This window comes from Hypomesus transpacificus, chromosome 14 (assembly GCF_021917145.1).
Source record: "Hypomesus transpacificus isolate Combined female chromosome 14, fHypTra1, whole genome shotgun sequence".
Lineage (NCBI taxonomy): Eukaryota > Metazoa > Chordata > Actinopteri > Osmeriformes > Osmeridae > Hypomesus > Hypomesus transpacificus.
Window position 1 is genome coordinate 2,936,118 of NC_061073.1, and position 27,793 is coordinate 2,963,910.

The following is a 27,793-nucleotide window of genomic DNA, read 5'->3' on the forward strand; positions in this document are numbered from 1 at the left end:
CGCACGCATGCACACAAGCGCACAAACAATGACCAGCATGAATAGATTAACACAACCTCCATGTTCAATATTCAATTTAACGCCTTCACATGAGGGATGATTATTGTCAGGTAAAAAACGAGTTTGCGTTAACTACGATGTAGCAACTTTGGGTCTACGATGAAGCCATGCTTCAAGATTTAGCGGCACGAGTTGCAAGTTGTAGTTACCTCCCATATTTTTACTAGAGGTATTGTTATGCAGTGACATGGTATTTAAAATAACCCTAAGTGTTTTTTAAGTGTCAACTATACATATTTGTATATATATATATAAACTTGGCTACAAATGTGGTGCCCTTGGTGTTGCCCTCAGTCACTCTGCTCTTAGTATCTCGGCAGTAACGCCAGACTGTGTCCAATCCCCTCATAAACAATTACATGTTTACTCCCCTGTTCACTCAGCCGTTCCTTAGTGCTAATTGTGACAGACAGGTCTTCAATTTTTCTAATCTATTAAAATAAGTCATTTAATTAGGGAGTCATTTCTGCCTTGGTCCTCAAATAATCAAGTGACTAATCTGATATTTGATCATTCAATAACGTGACTAATGCACTTCAGTCCACATCTAGCATTGCCACTGTACACAGAATGAAATATAAGATTACAAAACGTGACAAGACTATAGACTAATCATCGTAAAAGACATGTACGTTTATAATAAAATGTGCTTGATATAATCTAGAAGTGTAGTTGTGCGTGAAGCTGATCTTCATATTATCTATATCTATCAATTAAGATATTTTCACCGCTACATCAAGATATATATAGAGAGAGAAATCACACACAGACACGTTCACAAACACACACACACACACACATACACACACAGACACACAGACACACACACACACTCTCACCTGACAGGAGCAGACTGAGCACCTATCGTTGTCCAGCACCCAGATCTGCCCATTGTGCTTCACTTTGTTGTCATGGATACAGTCACCGGTACAGTTGTGTCCATGGGGACAGCGACAGTCGTAGCCCCCCTCCAGGTTGAAACACACAGTGTCATTGGTGCAGGTGTTCCTCCCAGTCTTGCATTCGTTAATATCTGTTGGGAAAGACACAGGGAGCCCACTGCTAATCAGTAGCGGTTCTGGGTATAGCTCATTCGATTGATTGCAGATTAAGAGGGTTTGGATATAAGCATATTCTCAATGAACACTCTATACATTAGCTACATGACATGCATCTGCATAAGCAATATCTCTACATCTCTACTCTTTTAATAACTACTGTACAGTTAGGTTCTCGGACTACAACGGCTATCAGAAAGACTTTCAACTTCACCTATTTATTTCAGAAGAAACGCAGTCTTTCCCTGGAAATCCACTTTTGTTCAAATTAGAACTTTGAATTGGGATATACATCTGTCTTGAAATGTGGATTTATCTCTCTAAGGCTTTTTCACCTGGACTACTTCTGACAGTCAACTAGACAGGTGAGATTAGCCTGGTGTACTGCAGTACTGGCCAGACTGACTGGGAGATTGAGGGTTTCCATTTTGAAAACTGACAGCTACCTGACAGGCTGAATCACAGAATGTTCCAGGTAGACCAAATGAGGGGGTAGAGAAAAGTAACCCAACGTATTTTTCTCGGGAAAGGGGCATTCTATAGCCGGTTGTACTTCTCAAATAGCAAAACAATGCTAAAACAGATTATTATTCTTTTTCCATGCTGGGTTTGAACTGTGCGAAAAGTTTCAAACGGAGATGTCTGATGTGTATTGGTGTGTGTGTGTTGTATGATACAAGGACATGGACTGACACCTATCCTCCTCTTTGAGCCAGTAAGGATTGCCTGCCGATCTAAAGTCGTTCTGGCCAAACTGAACACCTGTATTCCCCTGGTCCATGTCAAGCTCCAGCAGCAGAAGCAGAAGAACAGCTGGCAGCCATTACGAAAGATTGCACACCAATCCAAAACAACTGCTAAAAAGGTCTAGTTCTTCTCCTCTCTGTCTCAACTCTGCTTGCATCCTGACTTTATCACCTCACATCGGTAGGCTCCCGTCAACGACCGTTGTGACGCATTATATCGTTTCGAAGATCCCATTCATTCATAGAGAAATGACTGAATCGAAAATCTCAGAGCGTAGACAGATTGGGTTTTATGTGAGACGTTAATCCCCCTCTCACCTCTTGTCGTCTGATGAGGAAATGGAACACCGACTCACCTACGCATGACTCCCCGCTGGCTGAGAACAAGCCGTTGTCGTGGTAGCCATCACGACACTCGCAGTGGTACCACCCAGGCAGGTTGACACAGATGGCTCTGCTGTCACACTCCACGAAGCCATCTGAACACTCATCAATGTCTGAGGGAAAGGGGTGGGGGGGGGGGGGGGAAAGACAGAGGGCGGGAGAAAGAAAGATATAAAGAGAGAGGGAGAAAGAAAGGGTGAAATGCGGGTGAGAAAGAAAAAGAAAGAGGAAGGGAGGGAAAGAGAGAGAGAGAGAGAAAGAGACATTAGTTTCCCAATGACCATCAAATTGTGCAGTTTCCCTATTGTTCCCCAACTGAAGCTTAATACCAACTTGTGCTTTCTTTCAGGTGAAGGACCTGCATATTGGGATTTAACTTGATGCCTGCCAGTGCGTTTTCTACATTGACTCATTCATAATTAATATTAGAGCGTGCCCAAGATTTGATAGCATCTGGATGCTGTATTGATCTAGAATAGCAACACAGCAAGAGAATGGCACATTCATCAATACTAGAGATCTGTTTATGAATGTGGCAGTGAAGTGAGTCCTAACACGTTGCAGTCGGAAGCCAGGCCTGTGCCAGCCTGCTGTTGAGAGTCAGACTGAGTTTAGGCAAAGTCTCGTAGAGAGCGACTCTCAGAAACCTCATCCTTGAACATTCGTGCTTTCTGCTCTTGTTCGTAGTATGGATTTGACACGTTTGCCACTTTTCTCTCTTTTCCACCCCTCCCTTGCTTATTGCTCTTTTTTTCTCTCAAGTCAAACTTCCCCATCTACCAATTCAGTCCAACCAAGCAAACCCACTGGACCCCCCCCCCCCCCCCCCTCACAGAAGACCCATGAGGAAAAACGCAATATTATCCTCAAATATTGTATATGCAAGCAGAGACAGACTGTAATATCTAAAATAACATGAAATTAGACGGGGGATCTGCCAGATGAGAGAGGCTTAGCTGGTGATTGCAGAAAGGGGGCAAGTATGTGTGTGTGTGTGTGTGTGTGTGAGGGGGGGTGGGGGTGGGGGGGTCCAGGTTTTTAGAGTGATTAAATGTGTTCATGCAGGCAGTAATGTCTTCTTTATGATAGTACGTGATGCATGAGTCAGCTCTCTCATTATGAGAATGGCAGTGTTCTGTGACTGACCTTCCTTACCCCATACTCATAACCCCCCCCCATACTCATAACACCCCCCCCATCCCCACCCACAAACCCGCCATGCCACAGAACTAGTAATAGGATTAAGATCTATTGGCTAATGAGGCCTCATCCTTTTAATAGAATCTCTCCAACAGATTAAACATTGATCAAATGCTTTGCAGATCAGGCCTTTATCTACATGAGTAGTGAAATGTGTCTCTGTCGAATCTCAGTTTATTTTCAAATGGAAATCCATGTACTCTTTTGTTTCTGAACTTCATGGTGGGTTTATAATATATTCTGTTTAGAACATGTGGGCTTAATGCTAGAAAGCATTTTAATCTGTTTCTGTCCTTGAATTGCTGGAACGTTCTGCAGTTTCTAGAATCTAGAATTTGATCTCCAGTAAGACAAAAATAATTGAACATCTTGTAAACACAAACTGTTTAAATCTGAGACGGTGACTTGTACACATTTCCCCTGAGTCTAGTGATTCTGGGTTAAATTCGTGATATATTAAACCACAGGGTTATACCAGGAGGAATGACTAGCAAGCCCTTGAAATTCAACGTTTTCTCTTTTGACGTGAATAAAGCCACATTTCTCATGCTCTTTGTAGCTCTGGAGCCCCAGCAGGGAGAGAGAGCGAAGTGGTTTTGCTGCATGCAGTCTCTCTTGCCAGCATAGAAAAAAATAGCTGAATCTATTTAAAAACACACTCCCTCCAACATGACTGCATGTAATTGTTCAAAGAAAGACTGGACGGTTTTAGGGCCTATTTTTAACCAACCACCAAAGGGCAATGGGATTCAAAATATACATCAACTCCCTATTTTTAGCCTATTCACTCAAATGCTTCATTTCAAACATTTGCCTACCCAGTCATGACGTCAAGTTACGTTTTGAAGAACCATTTCCCATCTTCATCTTTCTCCTTGTGTTGAGGCTGTCAACTGCAATTATGGTAAGCAGTTCCAAGCCTTTGTGAAACAGACAGCGCTTCAACATGTATACCCTCTCATATACACTTCTTACATCTTTAACTGGAACTTGAATTAATTCATGACGTTGTCTTTAATGCTCCCTGTATGTAGGCCAATTCACTTCCTGTGCCTTTGTGCCCTGACGTTACAATTGAAACATGACATGAACGGAAGTCTGAAAATCAAAATGGACAACAGCTGTGAACACCAACTCCTCTTGGTGCTCGCCGCTCAGGGTCACTTGGAATGCCGGCATACAGGTGAGAACCATTTTATAAGAAACTGACAGATGACAGTCGGACAAAAACATGAACAATGGGTCCTTATCTGGTCCAGGTCACCCTTGCAGAGTTACCTCTGAGTTACCTTGACTACTGAGAGACATGAAGAAAAAAGGATAGGAAAAAGGTGTGAGAGAGCGATGTAAGGCGATAGAAGGAGAAACATGAGGTGATGGAAAGAGGGGGAGGAGGATTCATGGGATAGACGTGGTTATTTCACTCGTTATGCTGAGCGACAGGCAGAAAACTAAGGCTCTATTAAAGCTATTCTCCAAGGACAGCCAGTCAGTCGCTCTCTGCCTCAGTCTTCCCTCCATCCCTGGGCTTGTTATGCCGCTATGAACTACGCCTCTTCCCTCTCTCCTCCACCCTCCTCCTCTCCCTCTCATCTTTTGCCTGTCTCTCTACTCGCCTTTTCTCCCTGTACTTATTGTCTACCTTCCTCGGGACTCTCTCCATTCATTCACCCATCCAACTGTCCTTCCAACACTATGTTTTGTTCATCTCTCGCTCCTTTCTGAACCAGGTACCGGGTAGAGAATTTCTTTCCCTCAGCATCCTGGGCTGACAGGAGGTGCTCAGGATTAACACAGCTCCAGTCAATTCCATAACCTACCACACACACACACACACTTAACGAACACCTGCCCATACACACGTCCCATCAAATTCAATTCTTCCAAGGAAAACTCCTAAATCAGATATACATTCATTTGCATCCTCTCCCAGACTTTGGCCCTTCCATCTATCATATGAAGGAGACAGCGTGCGTGGCATTAGCCTGACAATGACGGATTCGATTTACAGTCTGACAGACTTCCAGAGACCAGGGGGGTGGGCTTCCGTTGTTAGCACGTACAAAGCTCCGTGTTGGCATGTACAGTAACATAATGACAGGCTAAAGAACAAGTGACTGAGTAAGTCAATGTGCAGTATGGAACACAAAGAGGGGGAGAAGAGTATTTCACTCATGGATAAGGCTCATTGTGACCCGCTGTATCTGATAGAGAAGGAGCGTGTCATACATCAATCATTCCTCTCAAGAGAAGCTAGGTTCGGACAGAGGGCCGACAGGGAAACATGGAAATGAACGCCAAATCCATAACCTGAAGTGGCGAGATTTCAATACAGCAGGTGCACGGAGAGATAAGTAAAAGGCCGTTCCATAGATTTACGTGGCAAACATTTTTGTGCATATATCTTCTACCAGGCTGATACTGCTTATGTGCTACCGTGGTTCTGCTTGCTGTCTTCTTCTAGCGTCTTAGCCTGCAGCCTTTCCCAAAGGGATCTCCACAGTCCGCTCTCCGGGTCTCCTCCGTAGTTATTACTGGGAGATGCATCCGATGCAGCCAGAACCACCAAGTTGTTCTCAGCTAAACGACTGCTCTGGTCATTAGGAGAACTAATTACAACACAGTCATTAACGACGGAGTACCTTGTAAAGGCCTTAAATAAATAATGAAATGATCAAAATGGAGCCTAGGCAAGTAGCTTGTGTTTAAACTGGCTACGGATGATGTGTGAGGAGAGAAAACAACGTCAGCAGTAGTGAGGGAGTCGAGGGAGGAAACACGTCCAGTAGGATATGCAAGCTGGGACCCTTTCAAAGGCAGGTTGTGATTGGAGCCAGACATCCAGTGAATAAGGCGTTGTCTTAACCTCGTCTAATCTTCACTGAAGTCCAATCATCTTAAAAGAGCGCTACATGTATTTTACTTCCATCAAAAAAGACAAAAAGATTCATAAGCATTCTTTTTTTGTCCAAAGCGACATACGGGTGGGGCGATTTTTACCTTTGGCTTCTTGATCAGCAGTCAATATCTCTCCAACAGAGCTATACGAATTCCCATCTGTGTTTCTGTCTACTTGTGCATCAGTCTGCCTACCGGTGTCTGTTTGTCTACCTGTCTGTCTTTCTGACAGTCTACCTGTGTCTGTCTACCTGCATCTCTGTCTACCAGTCTGTCTGTCAGTAAGTCAGTCTGTCAATCCGTGAGTCAGTGTCAGTGAGTCAGTCTGTCAGTCAGTGAGTCTGTCAGTCAGTGAGTCAGTGTCAGTGAGTCAGTCTGTCAGTCAGTGAGTCAGTGCCAGTGAGTCAGTCTGTCAGTCAGTGAGTCAGTCTGTCAGTCAGTGAGTCAGTGTCAGTGAGTCAGTCTGTCAGTCAGTGAGTCTGCTCCCTCTGCTTCCTGACCTCAATGCTAATGAGGTCCTGGGGGGAAAAAAAATGTTTGTCTTCCCTTCACCTTCTCTTTTCCTCCGTGTCCATGTCGGAGTGACCCTGTGGCCCCGGCTCCTCTCCTTTCCTTCTGTTCGTTCTCAAAGCACCCTTTTTGGAGCACACCTGTCCTCCCCTTTCCTCACCTTACCCCCCCCCCTCCTCCTCCTCCTGCCAGGCAGCAGCTAATACTGCCTGTCATAAAAACTGTAGTCTGCTGAAGGAGAGATGAAGGATTCATTTTAAAAACAGGTTGGCTGCAGGGCACTGACTAGAACAACGTGACAAGGCACTCATAGAAGAAGTGGCATTGAAATGTATCACTGGTGTGCTTGCGAAGAACAGAAAAACATGAATATAATGAACTAGGTTTTAACAGTGTGCTATGGAAATGTCTAGGCTTACTGAAACATAGAACAGAGAGTGTGGATGCTCAAATTAAACAGTTATCGCTTTTTTTTGTTGACACAATGAAAATTAGTAACACTAAATCATATTCTGGACAAAGTTAGAATATGATTCCAGCTATGATTGAGGCAGTTTATCTTCAATATTACATTTTAGACATATTAGTCTGGGAAGATTGTTTTGGAAAATACTTCTAATGATTCGCAACATTTCCTCTCTGGGTGTTTTGCAGAGTAAAAGGATCTAGTCAAATCTACCCCACATCTTAGACATCAAACACTGATTCATGTCTCTATGGTGTTCCTCAAACGTCATTTCCTAAAAAGAAACCCCAAAAATTCAAAAGAGGATGAAAAACAGTGAGAGAGGACTGAGACATCTGAAAAAGAAAATATATAACAATAATTTCAAACCCATGCACTAAGGCATCCTAAACCCCTAATAAGAACTGACCACTAGTCCTGTACTGAACAGTAGCATTATCGCCATTGGATGTTCTAATCAGCTGCTGTGGACTCTCCCTCCATTGTCTTGTAACCACGGAGAGAGCCACCAAGGGCAACCATGGGCATCATTAACTACAGAAGGCTCGGTGTCTCGTCAGCAGAGTGGGAAGAACAGCAAGTAAACATCCTAATAAGGCAGGTAGGACTTCACAGCCACAAAGAGGGATGATAATGAGCAGGAAATACCATCAAAAGCAGCTTCCACAATTCACAAAAATGCATTGGTTCAGAAAGTCAGTACATAAAGAAACACAACAGACAAAATAGACTTCCTGGTGATAATAGATCAACAACAAAAATATGACAGCACAGATGATTTAGATATATTGTCTTGAACTTGTCTTGAACTCATATTAACTATTCCTTTCATTGACTTGGCACTTTCAGAGCAATTGGGTATTATCTAATACGTCTTCAATAGCTAAACTTTAACAGAATAAATGGTTATGTTTTGGAATATAAAAGACCCCATGCCAACATAAAAACACTGCAGTGTCCTTCTCAAGGAAGGTCAGTTAGTACTAGACTTCTCACTTATCGCCAAAGATCCATCTTTTGGTTTATATATAGGCCATGTTCCATTGGAGGGACCAGTCAACCTTGATACGGTATATGTTGGGCGTATCATGTGGTCAGTGCAGTACATCAACACCCTCCTTCTCTGCGACTGTACTCTCTGTGCCCACAGCAGCCATGATGCATCATTTATGCTGCATCAGAAATGCTGTCTGTCAGAGCGATGTGGCCTTGTCCCTCTAAAACCATCACCACCAGACAGAGACGACAAGCCACCAACTAATGCACAGACATTACTGCATACACACACACACACACACACACACACAGATAGAAGCACACACGAACACAAACAAAAGCTCTCCACGGACCCAGATTCTGGATGTAGGCAGCCAAAGTGCATGTTTCTGAGTGTGTGTGTGTGTGTTTGTGTGTGTGTGAGCATGCAAGCATACATATATGAGTGTGTGTGTGTGCATACATAGTGTGTTCAGTGCATCTATCTAGGCGCACGTGTGCATGATGCATGTGTGCGTGAGTGTCGTGTATGTATGTGTATGTGTGTGTGTGTGTCTGTGTATGTGTGTGTGTCTCAGGTCTGTCACAGGCAGGCAGCAGGGCCCGGAGCCAGCGGGCCCCCAGGGGAGGCCTCTAAAAGCACAGAGGGTCTGGCCAGGGAGCGCACGGTGTTTAAAAAGCTTTTCCATGTTCAGACAACCAAGCCCCGCTCAACCCCCGTCACCTCAAGCTGCCTCCCACTCCCCTGCCTGGGAAGAGTGAACGGGCTAACCCCTTCCCTGTCTATCTAGCGGCCCCCTTTTCCCCACCGTGCACTTTCTTTTACCCCCGTCTTTCTTGGCCCTTCCCTCCTCCTCCCCCTCCCTACTGTACACCCCCCACCACCACCACCCTTCTCACTAGCTCTGTCACTGTGTAGTAGAAAGCCGATCATGACCCTCTCTATCTGTCTATGAACCTGTCCAGTACACTGCCCCCTGCCAGGGAGAATGTCATGGTGCGAAGAGCCTTGAAGGGGCTCCCCCAACTGACTGACTGACTGACTGGTTGACTGACTGCTGAGGGCTCTGAGGCACCAGGGGTGGCTAGGGGCCAGGAGGTCAGGGGACCAGGGGGCCACAAGCCGAGCCCCCGGAGGAAGCTCTGGTACGAGGCTGAATGCTGGTGAGGACAGGGCTGTCAGAAGGCTGACAGGGTGACTGGAGACGGAGAGTGGGAAATAGAGAAATAGAGAGATAGAGAGGCAGAGGGAGAGAACAGAGGATGAGGAGAGAAAGAGACATATTACAAGGGGGCGATAGAGAGGGAGAGGAAGAGAAAGGAGAGAGGGAAGAGAGAAACAGAGGGAGAAGGAGACAGAGGGGGAGTGAGAAGAGAGAGAGAGAGAGAGAGAGAGAGAGAGAGAGAGAGAGAGAGAGAGAGAGAGAGAGACAGAGAGAGAGAGAGAGAGAGAGAGAGAGAGAGAGAGAGAGAGAGAGAGAGAGAGAGAGAGAGAGAGAGAGAGAGAGAGAGAGAGAGAGAAAGAGAGAGAGAGAGAGAGAGAGAGAGGAAGAGAGACATAGAGTAGTGATAAAGCAGCTGCAGCTGAGGTGACAAACATCTTGTCACCTGAGGCAAACAGGCGCTGGGAGGGGGTGTGTGTGCTGGTGCGGATAAGCTGAAAATGTGTTTATGTACGCTTGTGAGTGTTTCTCCTCACTTGTGAGGCGGTTTCGAAAATCCCAAATGTTTGAATTCTAATCAACCTCTACAATTAACTGTTGGGAGGGAGCCTGAAAATAGACTGAGTCATGAACCACCCATCACAACAGATTTCCCTCAGTCAGTGATTAGACCCGGGACTGCCTTCATGCTGGTGTGTCTACGGCTAATTGGTTGTAGTTGAAAACAGTCCTGTCAATCAGAAACAGCTGAACTACATGTTCCCCATCTCCTGACTCCTCCCATCCCCTCAGCACAGAACGTTCCAGAGGGAAATGCTTGAGTAGCGTTGACCGTCTCGTGACCGCTGTGCATGTTCCTCAAGACTACTCTACCGCAGTGCTCAGACGGGCCAGAGGATAAGAGATCATGGTTATTACTGCGTTAACAGAAAAGCCTGCCAGCCCTACTAACCATCAGCCAACAGCACCTTGAGAAAAGTCATTTACTTTAAGGCGGGCAGTAAAGAGGACGCCTCGTAAAGGGGCCTTTATGTGCAATCAATACCTGCACCAACGAGTGGGCAGATCTGTCTCTGTCTGCCCGGGAAGCCAATAGAAAACAGGGCAAAGTGTCATGTCTTTACTCTCCATCAGCTTGGGTCTGTTGTTTTAAACAGAAAGCAGTGATAGTCTGCTGTAGAGCCAGGCGTCTGGGACAGGGGTCTGCAACTGCGATTTCAGGGATAGGGTACCGGATTTTCCGGACTATAAGTCACACTTTTTTTCATAGTTTGGCTGGTCCTGCGACTTATAGTCAGGTGCGACTTGTATATCAAAATATATATAATTTAACAAGTTTTTAAATGTTAATTCATACTGACTCATACTGTAAATTCCTTGTTTGTGCAAACATTCATGGCAAATAAAATACTTCTGATTCTGATTCTGACATGAACCAACGAGTTCAACGGATTCAGTGATGTGGAATGAGATCTGGAGCTTGGTGAACTAGCTTACCGGTAACTTGCTTGTTGGACTTGCTAGCTTGTTATGCCTCCCAGGTACGTTCTTTATGCTATTGTGTAGCTAAATTAATGTGTTACGTCAACATACCAGACAGCTAATCAGCCTGTTGTTCTGTGTGCTATTGTGTAGTTGAATAACTTACCTTTCCAGATTAAATGTCTGTTCTTGGTCTAGGATTTTGTGAAATACATTTCGAAATAAATGCGATTTATGACGTATTTTTTGACTGATGCAACTATACCCCGGAGCGACTTAGAGTAAACTCAGAAAAATACGGTGTAGCTCAGGGGTGAGAGTGTTGGACTGCGGATCAAGAGGTTGCAAGTTTACCCCCCTTGGAAGAAAGTGCCTGCTAAATCAATTATAATAATAAGTAACGTGTAGCACTAATATTTTGTCTATTAGAAAAGGCGTTGTCGGTGTAGCGTTAACGCACTATAAATATCTGTTTTACATTTGATTCATTCAGCACGCACTTTTATCCAAAGCGACTACAAACAGTGTGGATAAAACGTAGGCCTACAGCAGAAGATCCAAAGTTCTTCTTCTACAACTAGCCACATCTCGGCTACTCGGCACGGTGAACAAACAAAGAATACTACCCTGCAGTATTCACATCTGGATTACAGCAGCTAGCTAAGTCTGTGCTACTGTACCATCCCCAGAGCTCAGAAACGTTAGATGTTCACGTGCGATCAGTGTGATGGACACATGCTTCAGCAAGCGTCGACTCAAATGATGGCTATTCCAGACAGGCCCTCGTGTTCTGTGCTATATAGGGCAGGGAGAGTGTCTTAGTCATTTGAATGTGATAGAACTCTTCTAAGGGAGAAACGCCATGCTGATGAATACCAGGTGTGATCCGGAGCAGTTCCCATACTGCAGAGACTGCAGTCCAACCCCTTCAACGTGCCATCGGTACAGGACCAAGCTCATTACTCACAACAGCACAGGTAGACCCACATCCAAACACACACACACACAATAGCACAAATGAATGCACGCACACACAAATATACCCAGACCAGCACATACTGACACATGACTGCACACATACACACACAGACACACATATACACAGAAGAAAACATTGGATGAAAGGCGACTACAGAGATTGATGGCTGGTTCTTTGTGATTGTAACAGCTGGTGAATACTGAAAACATCTCAATATTAATAGCACATCAGACCTCCCTCTCCAGAGTTTCATTCAGTGGAGGCCATTTCCAAAAAAATGAAATAAAACATTCTGTAAACAGCCTTTCTAAAGCAAGCATATGTCCTCAAAACACTAAATAAATGACATTCAAAACAGCTTTAATAACACCATTTATGTAACCGCACCTCTCCCACTTGTATCATGGGGTGTGTGAGATTGATCTTGAGATATCTTAAAAAACGTTTCGCTTCACCTTTGCCACTCTCTCCTGCCACTCTCATACAGGCACCTGGGAAATGTAGCAGACCCATCTATGAGGCTGAATGTATAATGATATGAATCTACCATGACAACTGCAGGAATCATTGATTCATGTTCATTTCAACCTTTAGCTGAGCTGATCTGTGTTCTCGAATACACTGGATGGGTTACTGTCTCACACCTCTGTTTCCCTCCCTTACCTGTCTCCCTCCCTTGCCTTGCTTGTCTCCCTTCCCTCCCTCACCTGTCCCCGCCTCTTCAGGTCTCTTACCTGTCTCACACCTCTTCCCAGTGAAGCCCTGTTGGCAGACACAGTTGTTGGGGGATAGACAGGTTCCTCCGTTCTGACATAGGCCGTCACACATAGCTGAAGGAGAAACCACAGGAGAACAGCCATTATTCACTCAGGTTCACTTCCATTACCCCTTTAATTAGGCAGACAGAAGCATATGTATTTGCATACTGAACACGAGCTAATTTGGTAATGTGATTCATTACCGCCCTTGCAACTTCTTTATTCTTAATCATTCATTAATTTCTCCGAGGTTAATTTAAGGATTCATCCTTCATGGACAGTTTGTTAACGTCAACCTAAAATAGTGAGGTCTCTAAAGTGAAGTAAAGTAAAAGTCAAGTACTATTGAAGCTAAGACAATGTACACAAAGATTCCAACCACCACCTCCAAGTGAGAGGAAGTAGGAAGTGGAAAAGGGAAGTACCGAAACGAGTGTGGCTGAGCCGTGTTTACCTGCAGGTGGAGTCACAGGCACTTACCTTTGCAGACGGTGCCGTTGCCGGTGTAGCCTGGCTTACAGGAGCAGCTGTGCCCCCCCACGGTGTTGAAACAGAGGGCATTCTGGTCACAGCTATGCATGCCGCTCTCACACTCATCATGTTCTGGGGGAGGAAACCACAAAAAGACACCTTGGGACCACAAACTAACTCCAGCTCAACACCCTCTGCATCCTCAGAGGTCAGTCTAACCTCAGCAGCAGGGGGGGGGGATACGAACTGTAATTACAACATGAGAGACGGGAAGAAGACAAGCGTGTTTCCTGTTTCGACCAACCCAGCGAATGTCTATTGGAGTGCATACAGAAAGGACGGCAGAATATCAAGGACCAGAAGTGCATGGTTCTAACAGTATTTCGGAGGGCAGAATCCAGGAAAGGTCTGTATTTACCAGCCACGTCACAAATAACCACCTCTCAGCTAACAGGCACGAAGAACCAAAAGGAACACTACAGGACAACCTTCTGAGGTAGGAGGACAAAAAATCGAAAGGTGACTGGTTATACAGTAAAAAGAAAACAGTGACTGGTCGTGATTTCACATCAGTTCACAACCCTGAAGGGAAATACCAGACTAGCTATTCAGTCGAAAAAAAATGCTTTTCAAAAGCTTTTCAGCCACACGAGCTTTTCAATCATCTTTTTAGACCATGGGAACAGCATTGTACTAGCTTATTACAAGTATGCTGAAAGTTAAAGAGACAATAATGAGCAATTTCGTTGACCAAATAATACAAACATTTCAGTTGTTTTTATGCACTTAGCAAATCTTTTCCAAACACTTTGTCCTGCTTCTTCTTGTGTAAGTAGATTTCTGGGTTACTTTTCCGATAGCAGTGCCTGAGACGGCAAACACAATCAGGACACCCAATCAGGGCAACGGCACACTCCATCTGTGGCGTGGAACAACCAACTGTGCGACACAACCCCCCCGAACGGAACACCTCAGTATTCAGACTGGAGGACGGCAATGTGAACGCGTGACCTGCCAGACCCGAACGAGAGAGCGGAGCGACACCGAACACCATCCATGCCGCTGTCGTCATCCGATCCGTCATATCTCCTCCACACAGTGTGGGGGGCCTGGTCCTCATTGAAAGTGACATTGTGATGAGGTCCTCCACTGGGGATATGATGTCGTGTGATTGAAGGAAGGACAGTGAGGGAGCCCCCGCTGCTGGATCACACACCTGCGGAAGGGGCAGGAGGAGGAGGATCCTCTCCAGACCCAGCTAGGGTCAAACAGAGCTCCTGGGGAGCGGGGGGAGGGGGGAGGGGAGAGCCCAAGGTCACATCTGCCTTCTGAAGACAGGCCAGGGAGCAGCGAGCAGCCATCATTCTGTATCGACAGGATGGCAGGGGAAATTGGCAGGGGAGGTGTGTGTGGAAATTGGTGTGTGTTTCTGTGTGGACCTGAGGAAAAGAAATCCAGAGTGAGCGCACGTGTGTGTGTGTGCGTGTGCATGCGGACGGACTTTCTTCCCAACTGCCGTTGCTCACGCTTGTAGACAGATAAACAATCAATTATGTACAGCCTTGTCGTCAGGGATCCCTGCATTCCCCGTCATACACACACACACACACACAACCTTATTTCAGCCTTTGGCTCAAGACCAACAAACACACCTTGATAAAACAACAGTACCAGGAGATGATTACAAACCATTCAAAATACTAAGATAAAATCTACAGGATAGACAGACATTGTATCGATCGATTCTTCAAGGAGAAACAGAACTCGACAAAAAATTATTTCACAGTGGGAACAAAAACCTTTTGTAGCCTATTATGTAGGAGCATTAAAAGCTGTGAGGCAGCACACCTTATGTGAATACTACATCCACTAGAAAGGAGACTGCTGAACATATTCAGTCTATAGATTTATTTTTTTATTTTTTGGGAGGGGGAGACATGGTGTGCGTGTTGAAAAAGAGATTCAAGGGAACGGAGTTGCAGTGCACATGCCTCTATGTAAACACCTTGGAATTCCCATTGAGGAGGTCATCTTTCCTTATCTCGCCTGCCCTGTCTTCCTCGGTCCCACCTCTGCCTAGCCTCCATCCCTCCATGCCGTTATCCCTCCTACCTCCGAGGCGAGGTCCAGTCTGCTTATCGTCGGATTAAAGCGAGGGTGCCCCCCCCCCCCCACACCACACCCCACTCTACCCTGGCCACACACGCACAGACACACACATACGCCCCCCCTCAATCACAGACAAACACACACGCCCCCCCTCAATCACAGGTCACACAACTTGGGACAGACCCCCATTTTAATAACATTCAAAAGGAGAGCCCAGCTAACCAGTTATACCTTTCATGGATTAGCTTCTAATCTCACAGAGAGAAGCACCCCAGGCACTTCGGCATGGACGCCAGGTAGAGGAGAGACAGAGAAGGACAATCTTGACCTTCAGGATCAAGAGGAAAACACTCGTCAAAGCAGGTGAACTTGCTCGGGTTCTTTCATAGCTCTGTCAATTGGATAGGGAGTAGAGCAGTTGTTCCAGTGACTGTTACAGTCTAGGGATCTGAGACTCAGGTTTGGTCAGTACATACAGCTTTGGAAAATATTGGGAGAGCACTGCACCTTTTACTTTCATTTTGAGTGAGGAACAGAAGGGTAAAATTTAAGAGGCCACTGCAAATTTTTTACCTTCTGTTCCTCCCTCAAAGATTTTCTTCTCAACTTTTTAAGAAATGAGAGAAAAAGGTGCAGTGGTCTCTCAATTTTTTATCACAGAGCTGTATGTGATATGAGGAGACAGGCATGTAGCTGTGCTCCAATCCACTTACAAGCTGGGCTGTGAACTCATGTCTATCTTAAGCACAGTAGGGGGTGTGCAGAAGTGAATGTAGATGTGCGTCCTGCCTTTTGTATGGGTCTGAAATACATCCAAAACGACATGCTTTTTTACGGTATGATCCCTGGATTAAGTTCTTTAATCCCAAATTCAGTTACAAACAAATTGCGGATGAAAGGGAATAGCTATTAATCTTTCTTCAACACACGCAAATGTACACGTCATAATAAAGTACAGGCATCACTGCATGTACATTGTTTCTGCTGAGGTTTGCAATATATTAATTGCTCAACTCCATAGAGTACAATAAAGAGGACCATATATCATCAGCGTGTGCTGTATAGATAAACCATAGTATGACTACTTTACTGTTTTACCGAACTGCAATCATTCTCCTCTCAGCCACTTGGGGGAATTGGCTATTCCCTTCGGACTCTGTTTAAACAGAAACAGATGTTCGATTGCTATTAATAAGGAATAGAGCCCAGCGGCTTCCTTACCAAGCTAACCCTCCAGCCTGTTCTAGTAATGTAGCAACAGGAACAGGAGAGATTGCGCCGTACTGAACGTGAACATATGATTACCGCGATGGATCTTACATGCGTTTCAATGCAATCGCATGTTTCATTTGATTTGAGATTTGATCTGGTCACACATGGCCCACCCATTGGATGGTATGACTACAATCAAATTTGACTGGAATTCATCTGTTTTATTATTGGATTAAAGGTGTATGCTGGCTACAGGGGCAGTTCGATAGCCCAGGCTGGGGGCCACTGTGTGATTGTGAACGCGGCTGATAGTCCAATAACTCAGAGAGAGATTACGACAGTAATTTGACTGTAGCGGGCAAAAAGTCATTACAGCCTGTACATCAGGCCCCGCAGAAAAAGCCTGGGTTTAATCACAGAAATTGACTTCTTATAGAGACGCGGGGCTGCGTCTCTCACTGACTTGAAGGCATTTTAATAGGCATCGATGTTAAATATAGTGACACAATTTAATCCACCGGGCTCTCATATTCATCTTCACTGTAAATCCCAGAGATATGAATGAGGACGCAGGCGGGATGACAAATAACCGGGACGGTAAAACTGGTCTCCTTGGAAGCTGCACCACACAGAGAAACCCAGTGAGGAGAATCGAAAGTATCTAAAGAGCCCTTGACACGCTGTATGTGGACGACTGAACCCCAGGACGCGCTTCTGGAAACGCCAGCGAGTCAACACGTCGAAGGCAAGCGACGTGCGCTAATTCCTTTGAGATCCTTCTCCGGAACTGTCCGTTCGAAAACCAAACTCTGCATTGTGTGCGTTGTGTTGTGTTTCTGCTGATTCCAGGTGATGGAGCTGTGTGGGGGCTGTGGCAGGGAGTCTCTCTCTACTGAGCATGTGTGCTGTCTTGGTGAGGCCTCACTGATTTAACCCCCCCCAACCCTGATGCGGCTGTGGGCAGGCTGGACCCATTTCCTCCCTGGCTCCCAGGCCCATATATATGCTGCAGCAGACTTAAGTTTGAGTTACTGCAAATTGCTTTCTTAATTACAGAAGAAATGGGGTGTGTGTGGGCATATGCGGGAGTCAGGTGCGGGAGTCAGGTGGCTGAACGGGTAGAGCAGCGGGCTAGTAATCTGAAGGTTGCCAGTTTGATTCCCGGCCGGTGCACATGACGTTGTGTCCTTGGGCAAGGCACTTCACCCTACTTGCCTCGGGGAGAATGACCCTGTACTGTGTGTAAGTCGCTCTGGATAAGGGCGTCTGCTAAATGACTAAATGTAATGTAATGTAATGTAATGCATATGGGGGGAGAAGGGGTTGGGTTACTTAACCGCAGTGTCAACCCAAAAAGAACACAACCGTCATGCTGTTTATCGGACTCAAGAGAGATAGGGAAGTGTGTGTCTGCGTGTGTGTGTGTGTGTGTGTATGCGTGTGTGTGTGTGTATGCGTGTGTGTGTGTGGAGAGAGGCCAGAAGAGGGAGGACATGAGACCTGCACATGGAGATGCAGAGGTTGCCGACAGTCACAACACTCAGGAAAGCCATCACATGCAGCTCACAGCCCTCTTAAGACTGGCGTGGCTCTGATCATAACAGTCTCCTTAGCTTTCTCTCACGCACGCCAAAACATATACACTTTCACACACACTATCACAAACATCCCCCCCCCCACACACACACACACACACTCACACAACCTACACACATCCACACACACGAACACACAGAGTACCTGTACATTCAAAGGTTTGGAGAAGTTTTCAAGGTCTTTATGAACAGAAGCAGAATGAGTTCTGAGAAAAACTTCCATCTTAGAAGTCAGTCAGTGCAGCAGAGTGCTTACACTGTACGACAACTGCTGAGTAGGAGAAATACAGCACGTCGAAATGAGATGCCGCATTTATGGACGTTCGCTATCATAAACGTATTACACTATTGAAAAAAGGGATCTGCTTTGTAATATACTGGAGCAAACTAAATCAATACTTTTCTCAATACACTTCTCCTCAATGTACTGTATATGAATCTATATTGATACTAGCAACTTCTTCATTATGAAGCTGCACAGGACCGCTTTCACAATTACAAATATCTATTTGAATCTGTGTGTCTATATGACTTTAATGTGCCATAGGCTATCACAGCAAATCCAATACCCGCCCATCACACTCCGACACTCGTTCCTGGGGTGTTAAATGTATGATTCATGTATTAATTACTGCGCTCGGGTAACACATTCACAAACTACAGGCTTGTGTGAGTGTATGTGTCAATTTGGAGGCGTTTATCGAGGCGAGTATGAAATCTGACACATTGTGTGCTGTTTTACAGGTACTGTGAACTGGTGCAGAGCCGGCGTAAAAACTGGACTTTGTTTGTGCCAGCCCTCCCAACCCCCATCCCTCTTATATAAACCCACACACATGCGCGCGCACACTCACACAACCACAACGCACAACAACGAATGAAATCCTATGAACATGGCTCCCCCGTCAGCATCCCCCTGTGCCGCAGCGAGACACGGTGACGACGCGGTAGGAGGAGAGGAACTCGTCTGGGCCCACCTGTGCAGGAGGAGAGGGACTCGTCTGGGCCCTCCTGTGCAGGAGGAGAGGGACTCGTCTGGGCCCACCTCTGCAGGAGGAGAGGGACTCGTCTGGGCCCACCTCTGCAGGAGGAGAGGGACTCGTCTGGGCCCTCCTGTGCAGGAGGAGAGGGACTCGTCTGGGCCCTCCTGTGCAGGAGGAGAGGGACTCGTCTGGGCCCTCCTGTGCAGGAGGAGAGGGACTCGTCTGGGCCCTCCTGTGCAGGAGGAGAGGGACTCGTCTGGGCCCTCCTGTGCAGGAGGAGAGGGACTCGTCTGGGCCCTCCTGTGCAGGAGGAGAGGGACTCGTCTGGGCCCTCCTGTGCAGGAGGAGAGGGACTCGTCTGGGCCCTCCTGTGCAGAAGGAGCGTGTCTGGCCGTGGAGGCGCTCACCTGTGCAGGAGTAGTCATCGATCCTGATGTAGCCCGTGTGGCAGATGCACATGAAGGAGCCCGGCGTGTTCACGCACATCGTGTTCTCTCGGCAGTAGTGTTTCCCCTCAGCACATTCATCGATATCTAGAGAAGGAGAGAGGGGAAAGAGGGAGGGAGGGAGGCGGGGGGGGGGGGGAGGAGAGAGAGAGAGGGAGGGAGAGAGGGAGGGGGATAGAGGGGGGGGAGAGAAAATGGAGAGAGAAAGAGAGAGAGACAGAGAGAGTGAGAGAGAAAGAGAGTGAGAGAGAAAGAGAGAGAAACAGAGAGAGAGGGAAGAGATGAAAGAGCAGGTCACGCATTAGCCAACACTATGAGCTTCTTGGGTGACTATGAAACACACACACACATCTGGGGTAGTTTGTCTTCATCAGTGAACCAATCTGAAGACACAAGGTATAAGGTCTGTGCTTCTACATGCTTCGTATGGTTCCAAACTGTAGCTTTTTCACTTGCTCACTTCCTCAAACCATCATATTACCTCTTGCTCGCCTTAAAACATTGTTTTTTGACTGGTCTAACCTCAGGACCCACATTTCTCCTTGGTCATTAAATTCACAGCACACTACATATACATTCATACATAATTTTAAGTACACATTTTTTATAGAGACAGTAAGCATCAAGTTTGAATCATGCATTCTCTCTCGGTTTCACAATAATCTGGTATGCTGTAGATAACAGGAAGCAATATCTGTATAAAACCCCCAGAATAAACAAATTGGACTTGTGTGATGCAATCCAGTGAAACTCAAAGCAAACACTACGCAAACTCAGAAACAAAATATCATCTGTAATGTATGATATAGCTGTGGGGTCTACTGTGTACAGGGACACACTTTAACTAACATACACTAACACAGACAAGTTTCAAGGCAAAGCCACACTTTGCACTGCCAGGATCTGTTAGGTCTTTATTAAGGAACAGCCTTCACTCTTTGTGAAAACGAAATAACACATTTATAAACTTCTCTAAGTGCATGGTTCGAAAAACACTTTACATGCCCCGTCAATCTACTCGGCATTGACTCCCTAGCTAGCACAAGTCCTTGGATGAAGTCCTTTAAATGCACATATTTCCCTCCTCCTCCCTCCCATTTCCTGGTTCCCCTTTCGACCTCTCCTTTGGTACTCAGTCGCTCTCTCTATTCAAGCAAGGGCCTGAATGCACGTTAGCAGACAACGACTTCAGCCCCTTGAAAAAACCTGTGGCCTTCGGCCGTCCACACACACAAAACACGGAGGTGGCAGATAGAGGTGGGTGAAGTGATACACAGATCGAGTTTGTGTGGATTGAGATGTGCATGTTTGAATAAGAGAGAGAGAGAGAGAAAAAGAGAGAGGGATAGAAAGGGGGAGAGAGGGAGGAAGACAGGAAGGAAATCATTGGATTTGGATGTGCGTGTGGGTATGTATGAGAGACTGAGAAGATATCGAGTTTGTGTGTGAACTCTTGATAAACGGATATGTGTGTTAACCTTGAACAGGCCCTAGGTGATACTCTTCCTGGATTACGATTGGATGCCTGGGCGGTCATTTTAATTTAGAGTCCATTAACTGTAGGAAGCCATACATCTTGTCTCTGGTGACACGAGTTACATCTGCTGAAACAATACTCGGGAACGTGTCCGCTGATATGACGGGCTAAGCACCTGACAGCGAGTTTGTGCTTGCATCAGCGTGTGAGTGTGGCCAGGTGTGATTGTTTATGCGGGGTACAGAATTGTGAGAGCATTTATTAAAGCTAATGTATAATGGGTATGGGTCAGAGTGTATGTGCAAGTGTGCGTGTGCGCGTTTATAGGCGTCTATGGGGATATCCATCTCCATTAAGTGACTCCATTTCCTTGATTGGCCTGTCACACAAGCACACGTGACACGCCACCCTAAGAGGGCACCGGAGTCGATGGCAGCTTTTATCTCCCCACGCGGCCATGTGGGTCAGCTCTCTGTCACACACACTCTGACGGATGGCCAGAAAACGACTGAGTTTAATTCTCCCCTCGTCACCGGCTGAATCAATCATGGTTTTACCTAAACACCAAGGCCAGGACTGGGCATGCCGACGGCTGACTGTGACTGCAGCTCGTTTGTTATATTTCCTTGTTAGGTCGCTATTTAAAGGCAGAGCACAAAGGTTATGTAAAAGCCACAGTATAAATACCTGGTTTTGTTCTGGTGAAGTAGTATTAGTATTCGTATTAGCTTGACAGAGCTTAAGGGACTGTTTCCTATGGTCATGGAAGCAAGAGTGACAGAGATTCCAACAAACGTGAGCAAGATCCCAGGATCAGACTGGAATGTTTCTTCGGACATTCGTCTTATATCTTTTTTCCCAATTATTTTATGAGGTTCTACCATTGGTACAACATGTGTTGGTCACAGAATACATTATGATTGTAGGTGCCTTTTTTACATATAAAACTCTCCCACTTTTTTAGGCCTGCTCTGGCTTCAAAACTTTCAATGACACCTTTATGTGTGTATGTGTGTGTGTGTGTGTGTGTACACTGAGGGATTTTGTTGATCCTCTGCTGATTTAGTCTGTTTGCCCACTGACAAATAAATGATCAGTCTATGTAGGGAGTCAGATGGCTGAGCGGTTAGGGAATTGGGCTAATCAGAAGGTTGCCAGTTTGATTCCTGGCCATCCTAAATAACATTGTGTCCTTGGGCAAGGCACTTCACCCTACTTGCCTCGGGTGAATGTCCCTGTCGCTCTGGGTAAGAGCGTCTACTAAATGTAAGTGTCTATAATTTTAATGGTAGGTTTATTTGAACAGTGAGAGACTAGAATGAAAAATTGTTATAAATTGATTTGCATTTTAATGAGTGAAATAAGTATTTGACCCCCTCTCAATTAGAAAGATTTCTGTTTCCCAGGTGTCTTTTATACAGGTAAAGAGCTGACATTGGGAGCACACTCTTAAAGGGAGTGCTCCTAATCTCAGTTACCTGTATAAAAGACACCTGTCCACAGAAGCAATCTATCAATCAGATTCCAAACTCTCCACCATGGCCAAGACCAAAGAGCTGTCCAAGGATGTCAGGGACAAGATTGTACACCTACACAAGGCTGGAATGGGCTAGAAGACCATCGCCAAGCAGAAACACAAAATAACTGTCAATCTCCCTCGCTCTGGGGCCCCATGCAAGATCTCAACTCGTGGAGTTGCAATGATCATGAGAACGGTGAAGAATCAGTCCAGAACTACACAGGAGGATCTTGTCAATGATCTCAAGGCAGCTAGGACCATGGGACCAAGAAACCAATTGGTCCAACACAACGCCGTGAAGGACTGAAATCCTGCAGCGCCTGCAAGATCTCCCTGCTCAAGAAACCACCACGTGTACAGGCCCGTCTGAAGTTTGCCAATGAACATGTGAATGATTCAGAGGAGAACTGGGGGAAAGTGTTGTGGTCAGAAGAGCAAATCGAGCTCTTTGGCATCAACTCAACTCGCTGTGTTTGGAGTAGGAAGAATGCTGCCTATGACCCCAACAACACCATCCTCAGCGTCAAACACAGAGGTGAAAGCATTTTACTTTGGGGTTTTTTTCTGCTAAGGGGACAGGACAACTTCACCGCATCAAAGGGACGATGGACAGGGCCATGTACCGCCAAATCTTGGGTGAAAACCTCTTTGCCTCAGCCAGGGCATTGGAAATGGGTTGTGGATGGGTATTCCAGCATGACAATGCCCCAAAACACACGGCCAAGGCAACAAAGGAGTGGCTCAAGAAGAAGCACATTAAGGTCCTGGAGTAGCCTAGCCAGTCTCCAGACCGTAATCCCATCTGTGGAGGTTCGAGTTGAAGGTTTGAGTTGCCAAACGTCAGCCTCGAAACCTTAATGACTTGGAGAAGATCTGCAAAGAGGAGTGGGACAAAATAGCAGCTGGGATGTGTGCAAACCTGGTGGCCAACTGCAAGAAACTTCTGGCCTCTGTGATTGCCAACAAGAGTTTTGTCATCAAGTATTAAGTCATGTTTTGCAGAGGGGTCAAATACTTTAAATACTTATTTCACTCATTAAAATGCAAACATGCAAAATGGACATGTGTTTTTATGGATTTTCTTATTGTTATTCTGTCTCTCACTGTTCAAATAAACATACCATTAAAATGATAGACTGACGTTCAAAATCAGTAGGGGATCCAAAACAAAAATCACTGTTCACTGTATGTGTGTGTGTGTGTGTGTCTGTCTTTGTGTGAGTGTATGTCTGAGTGTCTGTGAGAGTGTGTGTGTGTGTCACAGAAGTTAGAACAACACCAACATCAGTCATGGTTCAGGTACTGCTCATCTTCATCACTCCAAAGTAACAGAATTGGAACAATGCAATTTGAGCCCTATTGTCCCCTTTACTTGTAGCCCAGTACATCCCCACTGTGTGTGGATATGTGTGTAGGTGTGTGTGAGACAGAGTGTATGTATGAGAGCGTATGCCTGTCTGTGTCTGTGTCGGTGTGCGTGTGAGACAACGTGTGTGTGTGAGAGCGTATGCGTGTCTGTGTGCATGTGTGAGAGACAACGTGCGTGTGTGAGAGAGAGCGTGTGTGAGTAGCAACCAAAGGCTAAACAGGCTCCACAGTGACCTATTACTCTTACTTTTCCTAATAACAATTCCAATATGTCACACTGAGCCACAGAGCGAGTCCAGCACAGAGGGTTCGTTTCACGTGGATATTTCCACAGTGTGCGTCCATGTCTCTCTGTCGCAATGCAATCACTCCATTTCATAGGTGTAGGAGTGAGCGAAGCAGCTTCAGGCATGGCACTCGGGCAGCATCCGTCACCCATCGCCCTGTTCTTAGCCCATAGGCTTAGCTTGGTGGGCGGCGCTATAAAGTCGTCACATGCACGCACACGCATCCTCGTTTACCTTGTGTTCTGCGCTGCTGCCACCCGCCACCGTCCCCTTCTCCCCCATGTTGTCTGTCTGTGCTCCCCGTGGGGGATTGAACTTGTTGCTCCCTGCCTCACGTCATGCATGCTGCAGTGAAGGCAGGGAGCGCTTCCCCACGTACATCCATTCCGCCAATGTAAAACCATTTGTCACGTGTATGAATAAATGGTGAAATCAATCACGAGTGTCTTGACTGAACTAGCGGTTGTTGATGCAGAAGCGAGGTGCTTATTGCAGTCTTAACTATAGCTCTCACAGTGATGCAAGATGTCAGTGCCTCTTTGGTCTGGAGCAGCGGAGAGAGAGGTTCAAGTGTGGCTGCAATGGATGAAGGAGGACCAGGCTCTCTTTGTGGCTGGGCCCAGGCGGCCCACATTATTTTCGAGTCACACGCCAAATGCACTCGAACAAATAGGTTGTTACAAGCGACGAGGCCTCGCACTTTCTCCCCGGAAAACAATTCACTTCTAAATTGGTAGGAGATGTGTGCATTGTCTGCTGTGTTCTAATGAGCGAGGAACAACGAGAGAACCTTGAGTGTAGGATTTTTCCTACACTCTTCCTATTCAACTTCTTAAATAAGCCCGTCTTAGTCTCAGTGAGTAGGCTTCCAAAAAACCAAAACACACGGGAGGAGCTTCTCAAACTATTTTGTAGAGAGCCAATTAGGATGATTGAGTGAACAGACTCCCATCGGGATGCATCGAGAGTGAAATCTGCATTTAAAAGAGCGGTTATTGTCTCTTTGAGAGCCACCCACAAGTGATAAATCATTGAGAAGTCTCATCTCACTGCGTGTCTCGAAACAATGGACCGCAATGAGCTCACCGCGCACCCGGGAATGGCGTGCGTGCAACTTGGTGTATGCGCACGTGTGAGTGAGCCTGTGTGTGTGAGTGAGTGAGAGAGTGTGCGTGTGAGTAAAAGAGCATTTGTGAGTGTGTATCCGCTGTAACAAATGCCCTGCTTATGCTATGGAGCATGCAGGAGAATGATGAGCACTTAGCTGGGGGGAGTGACTGTGCTTCAGTCTTCATCCTGACACTTGCTAATGAATCTGAGACTGAGTTGCTGTGAGTCAGTGTGTGTGCGTGTAGGAATCAATGGACCATCATCTGTCTTCCTGTACTCTGTATCACCACAGACAGGCCAGCGGTCTGGAGGGAGGAGCAGGTGGAGGGGACAGGGTGAGAGAGGCAGAGGAAGTTGTTTGTGCTGGGGTGTGAGTGATGGGTGTGTGTAATGGGTCTGTGTGTGTGTGTATGCGTGTGTGTGTGTGTGTGTGTGTGGGGGGGTGTTGAGTTATGGCCGTACTGATGTCATGTATGGAATTGAAAAACGATGCTGATGGACAACGTGTGTGATATTTACCTGGTTTCAAGCATCCACAAGAGAATACTTTCTCTCTCACTTACATACACATTCGATACCTACTGTACGTGTGTGTGTGTGTGCGTGTGTGTGTGGACCTCTCCGTAGGGGACCCAGAGCCTCCTGGTTCCTCCCAGCAGAGACTGCGTTGGAGAGAGAGGCGTGCTCTTAAGTCAAAGCCAATTAGCCTCCATTCACCTTCTGACATTCAAAGTCCAGCTACAGATCAGCTACAGAATACAGCTCACTGAGCAAGCGCACACACGCGTACCCACATACCCACACATACACACACGCCTGGGGTGCAATGTATGATTACACACAGTAATGTGTAACACAACTACATATATGTTCAAATACTGCTTCTGTGAGAGGTAAACAGTTGTCTGTGTGACTTGTTGACATTAGAATGTCATCTCTGGGAAAACTTCTGTCTAGTGACATTTAAAACCCTTTATGCTCCAAACCTGAGAACCTGGAGAGTTGGGACCTTGCTGCTATCTGATTCATACCTGACAGGAATGTGATAGTTGCTTAACAGATCAAATATTGAAATTTTCTGTAAATAATGCACATCATAGTACATGCTGTAAGTGGTATCTTGACTTTAGACTTTGTAAGAGTGTTTGCTATTGTTTATAAAGTTAGACTTATTCTTCTTCCATGTTTAGTTTTTATTCTGAACCAACCAGGTCAAGCCCCCAATCTCTCACTACTACAGACAATTCATAAAACGAAAGAAAAAAATAAAAGAAAGAAGATTATAATAAATTTATTCTGAACTAGTGCAATGCAATAAAGTAAAGGGTAAGTTACAAAGTTACAAAAGAATAAGAAAGCCTGACCTTAAGCATGCTCTCCAGCTGGAAAATAAGAAGAATGACATGATCCTTAGCACGTTCCACCAATCTGACTGTTCAATGTAGCGCCAATCACACAGACTGTCAGTTCCACACACGCCCCCTCTCTGAACACACGCGCACACACCAACCAACCAACACACACACGCACACACACACAGGCTGTCAATTCCACACACACCCTCTCTCTGTCTCAGGACACACACACATACACACACACATACACAGGCTGTTAGTTCTACACACACCGCCTCTCTGTCTCAGGACACACACACACACACATACAAACACACACATCCACACACACAGGCTGTTAGTTCTACACACACCGCCTCTCTGTCTCAGGACACACACACACAGATACACACACATCCACACACACAGGCTGTTAGTTCTACACACACCGCCTCTCTGTCTAATGGAGATAATAGCAAACCCACACAGCTGGGATGGAGAAGAGGACGACTTCAACTTGACTGGCTTCTAAAGAGGAATCTGGCTCATTTTATGTCTGAGGATACACACACACAGGCTGGAGGAGGAGAGCGTCCTCCTGAGTCTCTGCCTACCACTGCTCCGATGAAAAATTTACACCAAAATGATCTCATAGGCTATTTCTGGCACATCTCTGACCTAGGACTCTTTTAAAGAGCTACAGTATTCAGTAACACATCGTTGGTGCAGTGGATTAGGGAGTGTGTCAATGTGTATGTATGTTTGTTGTTGTTTGTCCCCTTCTTCTCGTATACAGAAACTCACCGAGAATCAGAAGTAGACAATTTAGATCTTTTGATGCTCTCAGCTGCTGAAAGGTGTTCCTCGATCCAAGTTATTACCGCCAGCACAAACGTTCTCCCATCCCTGTGTGATACTTGATACAACTATTTGGGAAAGACCACACACTCCAAGTGTAAATTATTTCCAGACGCTTCCACCTCTCGCCCCAAAACAATCAATTGCCTTTGTGAGAAACGCATCAGCAAAGTGAGTCCATTTCAAGTCCCCTCTGCAGTTTTAGATGCAAACCTCTCAATCTCTTTCTCCACACACACACACACACACACACACACACACACACAAACACACACACACAAATAGGGAGCCCACAGCACTCTCTCACACACACGTTCAATTTCC

At 45.9% G+C, this 27,793-nt stretch overlaps 1 protein-coding gene across 2 annotated transcripts in view; it reads right to left on the minus strand.

Annotated features, from left to right (window-relative positions):
• nell2a (neural EGFL like 2a) overlaps positions 1–27,793 on the minus strand; it is a 54,355-nt gene that overhangs the window by 4,378 nt on the left and 22,184 nt on the right. For both annotated transcript variants that reach the window (XM_047033690.1, XM_047033691.1), the window contains exons 13-17: positions 19,478–19,603; positions 13,181–13,303; positions 12,677–12,772; positions 2,221–2,361; positions 900–1,093 (exon numbers count right to left, since the gene is read on the minus strand). In XM_047033690.1, coding sequence (XP_046889646.1) covers positions 900–1,093; positions 2,221–2,361; positions 12,677–12,772; positions 13,181–13,303; positions 19,478–19,603 — 680 coding nt within the window. The remainder of the gene's footprint in view (positions 1–899; positions 1,094–2,220; positions 2,362–12,676; positions 12,773–13,180; positions 13,304–19,477; positions 19,604–27,793) is intronic.